This window comes from Diceros bicornis, chromosome 30, assembly GCF_020826845.1.
Source record: "Diceros bicornis minor isolate mBicDic1 chromosome 30, mDicBic1.mat.cur, whole genome shotgun sequence".
NCBI classification, from domain to species: Eukaryota; Metazoa; Chordata; class Mammalia; order Perissodactyla; family Rhinocerotidae; genus Diceros; species Diceros bicornis.
The window spans coordinates 9,115,962-9,129,469 of record NC_080769.1 but is presented as its reverse complement, the minus strand read 5'-3'; the positions used below and the strand labels follow the sequence as shown (position 1 = coordinate 9,129,469).

At 58.4% G+C, this 13,508-nt stretch overlaps 1 protein-coding gene across 1 annotated transcript in view; it reads right to left on the bottom strand.

The window, feature by feature from the left end:
* The window catches only part of COL5A3 (collagen type V alpha 3 chain), a 37,032-nt gene that overhangs the window by 969 nt on the left and 22,555 nt on the right, over window positions 1–13,508 (bottom strand). Inside the window, exons 40-66 of the mRNA XM_058525756.1 lie at window positions 13,387–13,476; window positions 13,123–13,176; window positions 12,134–12,241; window positions 11,940–12,047; window positions 11,800–11,853; window positions 11,271–11,324; window positions 10,535–10,642; window positions 10,405–10,458; window positions 10,157–10,210; window positions 9,995–10,048; window positions 9,802–9,855; window positions 9,169–9,276; window positions 8,455–8,508; window positions 8,251–8,304; window positions 7,911–7,964; window positions 7,178–7,231; window positions 6,873–6,980; window positions 6,652–6,705; window positions 5,873–5,926; window positions 5,590–5,697; window positions 5,273–5,326; window positions 5,151–5,186; window positions 4,669–4,722; window positions 3,907–4,108; window positions 3,712–3,824; window positions 2,270–2,338; window positions 85–324 (exon numbers count right to left, since the gene is read on the bottom strand). Coding sequence (XP_058381739.1) covers window positions 85–324; window positions 2,270–2,338; window positions 3,712–3,824; window positions 3,907–4,108; window positions 4,669–4,722; window positions 5,151–5,186; window positions 5,273–5,326; window positions 5,590–5,697; window positions 5,873–5,926; window positions 6,652–6,705; window positions 6,873–6,980; window positions 7,178–7,231; window positions 7,911–7,964; window positions 8,251–8,304; window positions 8,455–8,508; window positions 9,169–9,276; window positions 9,802–9,855; window positions 9,995–10,048; window positions 10,157–10,210; window positions 10,405–10,458; window positions 10,535–10,642; window positions 11,271–11,324; window positions 11,800–11,853; window positions 11,940–12,047; window positions 12,134–12,241; window positions 13,123–13,176; window positions 13,387–13,476 — 2,208 coding nt within the window. The remainder of the gene's footprint in view (window positions 1–84; window positions 325–2,269; window positions 2,339–3,711; window positions 3,825–3,906; window positions 4,109–4,668; window positions 4,723–5,150; window positions 5,187–5,272; window positions 5,327–5,589; window positions 5,698–5,872; window positions 5,927–6,651; window positions 6,706–6,872; window positions 6,981–7,177; window positions 7,232–7,910; window positions 7,965–8,250; window positions 8,305–8,454; window positions 8,509–9,168; window positions 9,277–9,801; window positions 9,856–9,994; window positions 10,049–10,156; window positions 10,211–10,404; window positions 10,459–10,534; window positions 10,643–11,270; window positions 11,325–11,799; window positions 11,854–11,939; window positions 12,048–12,133; window positions 12,242–13,122; window positions 13,177–13,386; window positions 13,477–13,508) is intronic.

Sequence of the window (13,508 nt, the reverse complement as noted above, 5' to 3'; positions counted from 1 at the left end):
AGGGAGACACGGATGGCGAGTTAGGAGAGGGCAGCCGAGGCCTCCCCTCCCCGCTCTGGCCAGCCCCTGCCCTCCTCCTCTTACCCGGCAGCCATCGTAGGGGACGGTGATGGTGGCTGCTGCCGTCTGGTTGAAGGACAGCTCCTCCCCGTTGGCCCCAAGGAAGCGGAGGGAGCGGCCGTAGTCGCCTGCAGCTTCGTCCAGCCAGGCGGCCGAGTTCTGGCAGGAGTATGTGAAGCTCTGGCGGGCGGTGGCGCTCAGCAATTTCAGGAAAGTCAGCTGTACTACGCTTACCGGGGACCCATCAGCATCCACATAGGAGAACTGGGGGTGGGATAAAGCAGACTGTGGGGGTGTCCCATTCACCTCTACTCTCTCTGAGGAACCCACCTCCCAGGATCTCCATCTACCCACAGACCTGCCACCTCTGCCACGACCTCATCCTTGGGGTGGCCCCACCAGCCATCCAGCCATCTGTCATTCTCCTGTGGGCCCCTAGGCACATGTGGGTGGCTCATGAGTGCTTGACATGTGGCCAATGAGACTGAGAAACTTTTTTGTACTTTATTTGTCTAATTTAAAAATTTTAGTTAATTATTTAATTAAAAAAAAATTTTTTTTTTTTGGTGAGGAAGATTGGTCCTGAGCTAACATCTGTGCCAATCTTCCTCTATTTTGTATGTGGGTCGCTGCCACAGCACGGCTGATGAGTGGTGTAGGTCTGTGCCCGGGATCCGAACCTGTGAACCTGGGCCGCCAAAGTGGAGCGGCCTGAACTTAACCACTACGCCGCCAAGCTAGCCCCTAAAATTTTTTAACTTTATTCAATTCATAATTAATAACTGAGCCTCACTCCAGTTACCAGAAAACTTAGATTTGGAACAAACCTAACTTGAGTCTGTGAATCTACTTTTTCAATGGCAGGTTTTATGGAAGTACGGATCAAGTATTTCCAATGAAATTTAGTACCCAAATTACGATGTGCCATCAATGTAAAATATGCACCAGACACTCTGAGGAACTCGTATGAAAAAATTTTAAATGCCTCAGTAATCTTTATACTGATATGGCAATATTTTGGATATATTGGGTTAAATAAAATATATGGTTAACTTATCACTGGCTTGAGACGACTGGCTTGGTAATGCATCCTTTTTGGCTTCCTTCTCTGTATTGTTTCCATGTTCCCTGACTGATTTCTAGAATCGCCTCCCAGATGAACTACTTGCAATTGAGTCTCTGTCTCACAGTCTATTTTGGGGGAACCCACAGATACCACCTCACATTATGTTATAGCTTTGTTTCCTTGGTTATCATTTGCCTCCTCCAGTAGAATATTAGCTGCGTGAAGTCAGGAACCGTGTTTCATTGGCTGCTTTGTTCTCAGGCCTTAGGATATACATGTATGCTACATAAATGAGTCCCAACTGGACCCTACATCCTCCCACCTCTCAAACCTGCTCTTCTTCTCGTTTACGTCTCTCAGAATCTCACCAGACTCCAGCCCCCAAGCCAGGAACTTGGGTGTCATCCTAATCTCCCTCCCCTCCATCTAACCAATTACTAGGTCCTAGTGACTTGATCTCTTAGATGTTGTTCCAAGCCACGCCCTCTTCTCCATCCCTGGAGCATCAGCTCCAGCCCGGACCCCACTCCTTGCTCTCCTGGACCAACATATCAGTCTCTCCTGGGTCCCCAGCCTCACACACACACATCAGCTCCAGAGGTATTTTTCTAACACAGAGATTTGATCCCTTCCTCCCTTAAACACACTCCATGGCTCCCTACTGCCCATAGGTCTTTCTGGGGAGGTGGGCCTAGCCTTCATCCACCTCCCCAGCCTCTTCTCCTACCACATTCCCCCTCACACTCTCTAGAGCAGAACAAGTGGCTTTTTCTTTAAATTCACCAGACCGTCTTTGACTCTTGGCTTTTACATATGTTATTCCTTCTGCCTGGAACACTTTTCCTTGTCCTCCCTAACTTGCTAACCCAACTCATTCTCTACGCCTCAGCTGAGCTGTGACTTCTACCAGGAAGCCTTCAAGTCCTTCCAGCACTGCCTCTGGATTTCCACCAGGCCCTGTGCTTCCCCCATCACACAGCCGACGCTGCACCAGCTGCCCTCTTCCCCCAGCTTGTGATCACGGTGAAGGCAGAGGCAAGTCTGTCCTGTTCATCTCACCCCTCAGAGCCCCTCCTCTGACTCCCCATGCCGGGTCTCACAAATTTTTTTTACCGTCTCCCACCTCGGCCTCTGACAACTCACCTTCTTCCCTCGACGGAATGTGCTATACCAGTTTCCTGGCTTTTCCCTGGACCAGGAGGCCAGCTTCACCTGGAGGAGGAAGGGGGGCGTCAGCGTAGCAGACGCCCTGGGCGCTCACCATGTCCTTTCTGCATTTACCTCCCCACACTGAAGGCTGCTGAGTAGATATCGGGGACTCTTGGGCTGTTCTCTGGCCGTGGGAGTGGGCTTGGCCGGCACACAGGGCAGACCTAAGGGGCTGGAGGTCCCCACCCTCTGAGGCAGCCCCAACCAATGACTGACAGCAGCTGGTGGATAAATGCCCCGGCTCCCTCTCCATCCAGGTGGGACAACTCTCAGGTGGCGGCTCCACACTGTCTGCTATAAGTCCCCGGATGGAACTGAGCCTTAGGCACCCAATGGTGATGTTTTAATAACACAAGTCTTCTTGGCTGCCTCCCCGGCTCCTCTCACTTCCCCCTCCCCTCCTGGTGCCTCATGGGATCACATCCTAGATAAACGACTTGCCCTGAGGTCTTTGTCTCAGGGTCTGGGGAACCCAAGTCTAGAACATTCTCACTCCCCTCCCCAGCCGCTCTCTGGGTGGGAGGAAGGGGAGCTGGTGAGAGAAGACCAGGCCTCAGATGTCGGCAACTGTTTAGGAACCATGTTTAACCAATGTTTCCTGACATGCGCATCGGTACCTCCATCGCGCAAGCATCCTATGAGGTGGCTACTTTCTTGAGCCCCATTTCTCAGATGAAAAAGCTGAGGTCACAGATCTGGATTCCAACCCAGGCGGTCGGGGTCCAGAGCTAGCGACGCTCCCCTCTGCCCTCCACCACTAAGCCTGGCGCATGGTGTGGGAGGCTGTTCGGCTCCCTGATGGAGAACCCCCAGGATTTCTGGGGGACCAGAGAGGCTCACCTCCCAGCCCGCAGCCTGGAGGGCAGTGAGTCCATGGGGCCTGTGAGATAGCAGGTCAGGAGGCAAGGCAGCTGGGTGGTTAAGGGCTGCGACTCTGGACCCAGACTGCCTTGGGTAATCTCCTTACTGCTCTGTGCCTCAGTTTCCCTCTCTGAGGGGTGATGACAGAACTACCACATCGGGTAGCTGGGACTCAGTAAGTTAATGCAGCTAAAGGCTCAGAACAGGCCTCGCACACAAGCACTTTTTAAAGGTTCACCATCATTATTAATTTCTTTCCTAGATTTTCTTGTCTGTCTTGTCCCCTAGAAGGTGAGCTCTATAAAACCAAAGAGATCTTTTTTCTTTCTGATTCTCTGCTAGCCCCAGCACTTCACAGGCCTTGGCATACAGTAGGTGCTCAATAAATGTTGGTGCAAGGAAAGATAAGGTCCCAGACAAAGCCTGGTGTGTGTGGGGCGAGGAGGGTGCCGTGGGGGAGGCAGAGCATAAAGGAGCCCCGTGCCTCTTTCCACCAACCCCGCAGAGGAACTCACCATCTCAAACTTCTTATCCGGAGAAAGACAGGTCTCTCCACCCGCCGTGAAGTTGCAGAAAACCCTGAGCGCGTCCCCTGCACAGCCCTGGTTGGGGTCAATCCAGTATTCCCCTGCCGCAGAGCCAGGCGGGCGGGTGAGCGGCGGCGGGACCCGACGGCTCCCCGCCCGCCCGGGGAAGGGGCCGGACCTCACCGTCCGGCAGCTGCGGGTGGTTGCGGTGCAGCTCGCTGCACACGAGGCCCGGACGCTCCGCCGTGCCCGGAGGGCGCCGCAGCTGCTCCAGCTCCAAGCTCAGCGACGTGAGCGAGGCCAGCACCTCCTCCAGGCCGCCCTCCGGGGCCTCTGGCGCCGAGCGCCGGCGCCGGCGCAGCCCGTGCAGATCCGCAGAGGGACCCTGAGCAGAGGTGGGGAGGGAGGAGAAGAGCGGAGATGGGAGAGGGAGAGACAGGCAGAGATGAGAGAGAGACACGGGAGGCAGAGAGACACAGCAGTCGGGGGAGATGAGAAAGGGGAGAGAGAGATACAGACAGGGACGGGGGAGATAGGCAGAGAGAGACAGAGAGACACGCAGGAAGGAGAGAGACATACAGACTCAGGGATGGGGAGAGGCCAAGGTAGTTAAGACAATAAAAGATACAGAACAACAGGTCAGGCAAAGAAAGCAGAGAGAGAGATAAAATAGTGGAAGACGATTTGAGGTGGAGACAGAGAAAGGTCCAGAGAGATGCAAGAGATGGAGAGAGATGCAAGGAGAGAGAGATGGGGTCGGGGAGACAGAGCAGAGACAAGACCCGGTCAGAGGCCCGGTGGAGGCCCCCCAACTCTCCCCCACACAGCTTTCGAGGCACCTCCCTCCCCACCTATATCCCCTGACCGCCCGGTGTGTGCCCCGCCCAGTTCTGGGCACTGGGGGACCCAGGGCTGATGCTCCAACACAGTCCCTGGGGAACTCACCGGGGGGCCGGGGGGGCCTGGGGGTCCAGTGTCTCCACGGGGACCGAGGGATCCCTGTAGGGAGAAGTCACTTGGGGGTGAACTCTGTCTATGGAGACCCCTTCCCGCCAACACACACACACACACACACACACACACACACCCTGGGGGAGGGTCATGCAATTTTCAGCAGCAAGCATAGAACACACATTTTCTTTCCATATTTTAACATCTCTGAAATCAGCATCTTAACATCTCTGGCAAGTCTTAGTTTACTGGCAGAATTGTTTTCTTTCATAGCAGTTTATAAAATAATAGTGCCTCTTACAATTGACGGCGTCTTAGATTTGATGAAATACGTGGTAGGTGTTGAATAAATGTTTGTTGAATACGTGATTGAATAAATAAATGAATGAATGAATGCAGAGGCGTCGAGGGTTCTGGTGAAGTGGAAGGGGTGGGGAGCGGGGATGTGGGAGCCCAGGGGAACAGCGAGTACTCACCGGGGACCCCTTTGAGCCCTTCTGTCCTGCAGGACCCTGTGGGGTGGGGTAGAGACAGGGAGAGCTGGAGTCCTGGCCTGGCCCACGAAGGTGACCCCACCCCACAAACCCCTTGTACTCACCGCCACGCCCGGAGGCCCAGGGTGACCCAGAGAGCCCACGGGACCAGGGGGACCCTGGAGAAAGGACATCAGGGTCATCGTTGATGGGGTTCATCCTATGGTCCAAACACATCCCCCACACAAGCCTCCAGTCCCCTCAAAAGAAGACCCCAAACCCCAGACACAGCCTTAAAACTGCAAGTCTCCCCCATTTTCCTCAGACCCAGGCTCCCCAAACCCCCACACCCACAGTCTTCAAACAAGTCGCATTTTCTGGCTCCCCACCCACCCTCTCCTTGGAACACATTCTTCCCACTCGGGGCAGGACACACACTCACAGGTTCTCCCTTGGGGCCAAGGGGGCCCTGCACGCCTGGCAACCCCCGATCCCCCTTCTCACCGGCCTCGCCAGGGGGGCCGATGAGGCCAATTAATCCGATGTGGCCCTGGAGGACAAAAGAGGCACGTGTCGGGGAAGAAGAGGGGTGCTGGGAGCCTTGGAGTGATGAGTTTGGGAGCAGAGGAGACCCCAATCTCCCAGCCCTGTGGCCGGGGAGGGAGGTAAAGGTGGAGGAGATGGAGGCAAATGGTGGCGAGAAGCATGGAAGGAGGTATCCTTACCTTCTCCCCCTTGGGGCCGGCATCTCCCTTCAGCCCTGGGAGGCCGGAGGGCCCCTGGAAAGAGAGTGAGGGTCAGTGGGTGGGACTCAAAGATGAAACCTCAAGGTCCATGTGGGTGACTGGGAGTGGTCAAATGGGAAATTACCCAGATTTCAAGTGGGAATCACCAAGGATGTGGTCATGGGGATGGTCAGCAGAGAGGAAGGTCAGCAGAGACGAATGAAGGGGTTGGTTGGAGGATGGCCAATGTGAATGGTCAGTGGTCAAGATCAGTGTGGGTGATCAGTGTAGACCACCAAGATGGAGCATCAGTGTGGGTGGTCAGTGTAGACCACCAAGATGGAGGGTCAGTGTTGGATGGTCAGTGTAGACCATCAAGATGGAGGGTCAGAGTGAGTGATCACTGTAGACCATCAAGATGGAAGGTCAGAGTGAGTGATCACTGTAGACTATCGAGATGGAGGGTCAGTGTGGGTGATCAGTGTAGACCACCAAGATGGAGGGTCAGTGTGGGTGATCAGTGTAGACCACCAAGATGAGTGGTCAGTGTGGGTGGGCAGTGTAGACCATCAAGATGGACCATCAGTGTGGGTGGTCAGTGTAGACCATCAAGATGAACAGTCAGAATAGACGGTTAGCGTGGATGGTCAGGGTGGACCATCAGATGGACAGTCACGAGGAGTCAGCCTGCACCATCAGCACCCATGGTCACTAGACAGTCACTGGATGCCCAGGGTGGTTCCCAGTGCCAGGACCTCAGGGGCAAAGAGGTCTCTTACCAGGGGGCCGGGAGGGCCTATCCGTCCGGGAGGTCCCAGGAGGCCTGGTTCACCCTAGGACGAAGCAGAACGTGGAAGGGCCGCACTCTGCCAGAACCCAGTGTGGACGCCCCCATCCCCCCCAGGGTCAGCTCCTCCGACTGTGATGAGAAGTGACAAGGCGGGGGCACAGGGAGGGCCTGATCCCACCCCCGCCCCGTCCCTATTCCCGCCGCACTCACCACAGGGCCGGGGATGCCTGGAAGACCGTCAGGCCCGACACGCCCAGGGGGCCCTCGAGCCCCCACTGGGCCTGTCCTCCCTGGGGGCCCGTCAGGACCTGGCTCCCCCTGTAACGGACAGGGGCAAGGGAGGGGGCAGAGGGAGTCAGGGGGTACCTACCTCCTGACCCCCAGGCAGGAACCAGCAGGGGAGGGGAGGGAACTGGGCACCTGTGGTGGTCACAGGCCCCCTCCCCATTCTGAGGGCCCAACTGCTGGTGAGGGGTCAGGGCAGGGACCTCACCCTGGGCGGGGGGGACACTCACCTTGGCACCTTTCTCCCCTTCTCTGCCTTCTCGACCCATGCGGCCCGACGGACCCTGAGGAGGGACAGACAGCGTGAGGGGGGCCTATGCGAGTGAGTGGGGGCCTGTGGCGGTGAGTGGGGGTCCCCTGCGAGGGTGAGGGGGGCCTGTAGGGATGAGTGGGGGCCCCCTGTGGGGGTGAGTAGGGGCCTGTGGGGTGAGTGGGGGCCCCTGTAGGGGTGACTGGGGGCCTGTGAATGTGAGTAGGGGCCTGTAGGGGTGAGTAGGGGCCTGTGGGGGTGAGTAGGGGCCTGTGGTGTGAGTGGGGGCCTGTGGGGGTGAGTGGGGCCTGTGAATGTGAGTAGGGGCCTGTAGGGGTGAGTAGGGGCCTGTGGGGGTGAGTAGGGGCCTGTGGTGTGAGTGGGGGCCTGTGGGGGTGAGTGGGGCCTGTGAATGTGAGTAGGGGCCTGTGGGGGTGAGTAGGGGCCTGTGGGGGTGAGTGGGGGACTGTGGGGGTGAGTGGGGCCGGTGGGGGTGAGTGGGGTCCCCTGTGGGGGTGAGGGGGGCCTGTAGGGATGAGTGGGGGCCCCCTGTAGGGGTGAGTAGGGGCCTGTGGGGCTGAGTGGGGGACTGTGGCTGTGAGTGGGGTCCCCTGTGGGGGTGAATGGGGGTCCCCTGTGGGGTGGGTGGGGGCCTGTGAGGCTGAGTGGGACAAGGTGAAGTCAGGGCAGCCAGGAGGCAGGTCATCACTCACCCTCTTACCAGGGGGCCCAGGGGGGCCGGGTTCCCCAGAAGCGCCAGGTGGACCCTGAGGAGATCATAACAGCACCAGGATGGCATCAGCTAATGACGGTTGAGCATGACTACCTTTCAGGATGCCTTTGACCCAAAGACAGCCTTCCGCAAACATCACCCCAGCACCAGCCACTCCCGCCTCCTCCCTCGAGATGCTCACGTTCACGACGATGCCCCAGGAAGCAAAGCAGGAGCATCTACAGGAGCCCTGGGTATCTCTCTCCTCCGGCCCCCCAATTCACCCACTCACCAGCCCCAACTCCCTCTCCCGGCACCACGTCCTCTGTTCCCCCACTCACCGGTCCCCCAACATCACCGGGGTCTCCCTTCTCCCCTGGGGAGCCATCTAGACCCTGCAGGGTGGGGGGGAGACAGAGTCAGGAGGGGTCATGGGGGCACAGGAGAATTTGGGAGTGAGGCCTTGCCCAGGTCTGTGGGGGGTGGGGAGGTGGGGACAGAATTAGGGCATATGCCGGGTAGGGGGAAGGAGAGCTCACACCCACCGAAACTCCAGGGTCTCCGGGGGGTCCCAGATCTCCTGGGAGCCCTGTGGGGCCCTGGAACACAGAATGGCGAATAATCACATCTCTGAATTAGGGAGCACTCATTCATTCATTTCACAGATGGACTGCCCAGGCACAGTCCTGGTTGCTGGGGAAACATTAGTGAACACAATACACAATCCCTGCCCCGGGAGAGGGAACATTCTCGTGTTTAATGCATGCAGGCACGGAGCTGAGAATGTTCTGTGCACCATCTCATTTTAGCCTGCCAGCAGCCTCCCAGCTGGGGACTCAGATAGAACTGACCCTCCAAAAAGGAACAGAGCAAAATCAAGGTCCCACAGACTCCAAAGCTCCTCCCTGCCCTCCCTCCCACCCCGAGCCGTGTCGCTATGGGGGGAGGGTCTCAGTCTCCGCCTGACCCCGAATCCCACAGCGGCCCCAGCTCTGACCAGCATCAGTCTCAACCTGGCCCTTTCCAGAATCACCAGAGTGATTCCATGTGGAAGCGAGTTCACCTCATACAATGATGTGTAACCACTGTATTTTTGCGTTCATTCATTCATTCAATCGTTCATTCATTCATCCATGTTCTGGGTTGCTCGTGGAATCAGTACATTGGAGGAGGGGGCCCTGGCTAGAAGTCGGGGAGCAGGTTGGAGTAGACACGAGTGCCCCTCCCCCATCTCTGCCTCCACCTCCCCCAGGACTCACCACGTTCCCTTTGCCTCCATCCTCTCCAGGGGGACCTTTCTTGCCTGGGGCTCCAGCAGCCCCAGACGGGCCTGAGTCCCCCTTTTCACCCACTTCTCCCTTGGGTCCCTTTGTGGAAATAGAGGTCAGAGGTCAGAATAGCCTGGACTCTCCAGAGGTCCAGGGTTAGCATACCTGGACTCAGGAATCTGGGTGGTCTGGGACTTTCCTGGGGTCAGGGGTCAGAGAAGCCTAGGCTGCCCAAAGGTCAGAGGTCAAAGGGATCTAGGACCTATAGGAGTTAGAGGTCAGGATGGTCCAGTTGCCAGAGGTCATGGGCAAGGATGGTCTCCCCATGTGCAACCCTGGAATGAATTAGAAAAGGGGCCCTCTGGGAAGGTCATCCCCAAGCCAGGGGTCGAGGTTTGGATCTGAGCCCCGCCTGCCCCCTCGGACCCACAGACTTGTGCAGTGTACAGCCTGGAGAACTGTACACAGCAGCCCTATCTGAGACCTTCCAGGGCTCTGTCATCAAGATAACCAGGGATGCCCTGGGTCAACGAGTGATCTAGGACTGTGGAGAGGTCAAGGGGGCCCCAGATGCCCAGGGGTCAGGGGTTCCCTGAGATGGGGGCACAGGATACAGTGACTCACAGGGATGCCGGGGGTCCCTGGGGGTCCTGGATCTCCAGCCTCCCCTGGCTCACCCTGCAGGAGGCAAAAGTCAGAGTAGGGAGAGGTCCCATCCTGAAAGACAGGGAGGGGCTCCCCAGAACAGCCCCCCCCCCCGGAGCAGGACTGGTTGTACCTCCCCCTCCCTGGGCAGCTCCCTGCCCCTCTCTCTCACCTTCTCACCCACAGCTCCTGGCTGACCGACTCCTCCGGGCAGCCCTGGGGGGCCCTAGAGAGACAGCAAGGGGTAGAGATAGGACTGTGAGATCCCAACAGCCCCTTCTTGGGAAGTGGATATCCCACCTCTGAGGCATCCCGGGCACCCCCGTGTCCTCACCTCTGATCCGCTGGGGCCATGGGGACCTCTAGGGCCTGGAGCTCCATGGGGACCCTGTGGGACAGTCAGAAGAGCATCCAGTGACCCCATGGCGCCTACAAAGACGCCAGTAACCACAAACACCAACTTAGATGCTGGTGACCCGCATGACCCTTAAAATGACTATGTGCCCTGTGACCCCCCCCAAATCGATCTAATGGCCACCTCCATCCTGCCCCTCCCCCTCCCACCTCCCCTGTTGTCCATACCATGGACCCCACGTCTCCGACCTCCCCTTTTTCTCCAGGAGGGCCTGGCAGCCCCTGTGGAACAAAGAAGGAAGATTGGGGCACAAGGTGGGAGGAACCAGAGACCATACCCCCAAACTCAGACACCCACCTGCAGGCCAGGGGGGCCAATCAGCCCTACGAAGCCTCTTACTCCATCATCTCCTTTCTGCCCAAAGAGGCCCGGGGGTCCCCGGCGCCCCTGAGCCCCATCTGCTCCCTGGAGGAAGGACAGGGGTGGGCACAGTTAGGGTCTGGGTCAAGGGTTGAAGATCTGCTTAGGGTCAATGTCAGGATTGAGGTTAAGAGTTGGGGTCAGGGTTGGGATTAAGTTGGGGGAGGGTCAGGGTTGGGTTTGAAGTTGGGGAGTGGGTCAGAATTTGGGAATGAAGTCAAGGGTTGGAGTCAACGTTTTGAGATGGGCGTTGGGTGGCGAGTCTAGTTCGGGTCGAGGTCAAGGTCGTGAGCAGGGTTCAGATGGGGTTGAGATGCAATCTAGGGTTGGGTTTGAGGTTGGGGCCCAGGTCAGATTCAGAGTGTGAGTTCAGGTTTGGGGTCAACATTGGAGGGTGGGTCAGGGTTGGGGTCAAGTGTAGGACTGGGTGAGGTTCAGCTAACGTGGGACTTGAAGATAAGGAATGGGTTGGGATTGGGATGGGGGCTGTGATGGGCTTCAGGGTTGGGGTTCAGGTTGGGATTGAGTCAGATTCTGGGGTGAGCTCATGTTGGGCGTCAGTGTGAAGGGATAGATCAGGGTTGGGGTTGAATTTGGGCTTGAGTCCAGGCGGAGGACACCGTCCCTTCCCATCAGGGCTCCAGAGGACAGTCACAAAGCCAGAAGTACTCACTGGGGGTCCTGGGACTCCGGCAGGACCCCGTATTCCTGTTGGTCCAGGCGGGCCCTGGGGGAGGGAACAGAGTCAAAAGCCCCTCAAGTTCAAGATGGGGGGGTACTAGAGATGTCAATCACTGCCCCCTTGAGCACTCTCCCCACCAGGAGTGACAGCTGCATCCCCCGACCCTGTCTTCCTAGCCACCAACTGGTGGAATCAGACACAGCATCTGTCCTAAGCTTGGCCCGCCAGGACGTTTCCCCAGAAGTCCCACCAGCCCAGGGACCCAGCTGGCCCCCTGGTGCCGGGCGCTGCAGCTGAGGCCTGGAGGGAAACTGGGCACAGGACACCTCAGTGCCCCCCGTCCCCTGGGGCCCCAGCGACTCTGTCTGCGGTTGGCCCCGTTATTCCAGGCAGCTGGAGTGGCTTCTGTTGCTTGCCGGTGTCGAGATGGGGCTCAGGAAGGCAGCAAGCTCTGTGGCCTCCCCCGCCCACACTCCACATCCCTCTCCCCTCCCCGAGGACCACCCCCTGCCCCACTCACCGCATCCCCCTTATCGCCTTTGCTTCCTTTGTGACCCGGGGCGCCCACTTCTCCCTGCAGAGGAAACATGGTGAGGCAGGACCCGGCCTCCTCCTACCCCCAGCCTCCCCCAGCCCCCCTCTCCACGAACCCTCTCTCACCTTGTCCCCTTCCTCGCCAGAAGGCCCCACAGCTCCAGGAGGTCCTGGAAGCCCCAAGGGCCCTGGGATCCCGTCTTTGCCCGTGGGGCCAGGGGGACCACGTTCGCCCTGAGGGGGGAGTGGGTGGGGAGTCAGGGGTCAGGGCAGGAGTGGGTCCTGAGGATGCCTGAGGAATGGGGTGGGCAGGCACTTACCGGGGACCCCTTCTCGCCTGCGGGGCCAACAGGGCCTTGGCCTCCACTCTGGCCGGGGAGCCCAATGCCTCCTGCCGGGCCCACAGGACCGCGCTCCCCAGGGGGGCCCTGAGAACGGGGGTGAGGGGTCGGGAAAAATAGCAACAGCTGTGGTTCTCGTTTATGGAGGGTTTTCAAGCCGCCAGGCACTCAGGTGGTTACTAGACGTATCCAATCTGTTCCCCACACAGCAGCCAGAGGGCGCTGTGAACGCCTGAGTCAGGGCATGTCCCTCCTCTGCCCACAGCCCTCCATGGCTCCCACCTCACCAGGAGGAAAAGAGAAGTCCTCCTGGCTGCCCACACGGCCCTGCACGACCTGCCCCCGGCCCCTCTCTGCCCTCACCTCCTCCCTCTCTCCCCCTCGCTCATCCCCTTCCAGCCATGAGCCTCCTGGCTGTTTCTCCATCATGCCAGACACAGTCCAGCCTCAGGGCCTTTGCACTGGCTGTTCCCCCTGCCTACATTGCTGTTCCTCCACACATCCCCGTGGCTCCTCCCTCACTGCCTCAGGTCTCAGTTCAAACTTCAGCTTCTCGGGAGGCCCTCCCTCACCAGCCAATTTCAGCTGCTTTTCCCCAAACTCCACATTCTCTGCACTGGTTTGCTTCGTGGCATTCATCATGGCTGATCTTGTCTCTCCGACCAGAATGTAAGCCCCAGGAGAAAGGAGGTTTTTATAGGCTGATGTCTGGCACACAGGTAAGTATGTGGCAGACGGGTCATCTCATTGAGATCTCTGATAATCTCTGAGATGGGGCTGTGTTACAGATGAGGAAACTGAGGGTCTAGGAGTGACAGGATAGCTCTGCCAATGAGTGGCAGAGCTGGGTGTGACCCAGGCCTGTCTGAGTCCCCAAATAGTGGACTTAATCATGACAATGCCCAGCTCCCCAGATGCCCCGAGGCCCCTCCACCCTGCCGCCCACCCAGCAAGGGTGTTACACTTACGTTGGCCCCGATGGGCCCCGGGGGGCCCTTGTCACCCTTCAACCCAGTAGGTCCCTGAGGAAGGAGATGAGTCACAGTCAAGAGACCCCGCCCCCAAGGGTGCCTCCAGGTCCTGTCTCTAGGGGGCTCACAGTTCCTACCCCCTTCCTGGGTGCTGAGGCCACCCAGGATTCACCGCCATGTCCCTCTCCAGAGCCCCCCCTTTTCCTCTCCGCTTCACAGCCCAGCCAGGCACATGCAGGAGGGGCTGCAGAGGATACTCACGGGGTCCCCGGGGGCTCCTTTGGGGCCAGGGAAGCCCCGGAGTCCAGGGGGCCCTTCCTTTCCAACGGGTCCCAGTGGTCCCAAGTCCCCCTGCAGGAGTGCAGAGGACAAAGGTCAGGCTC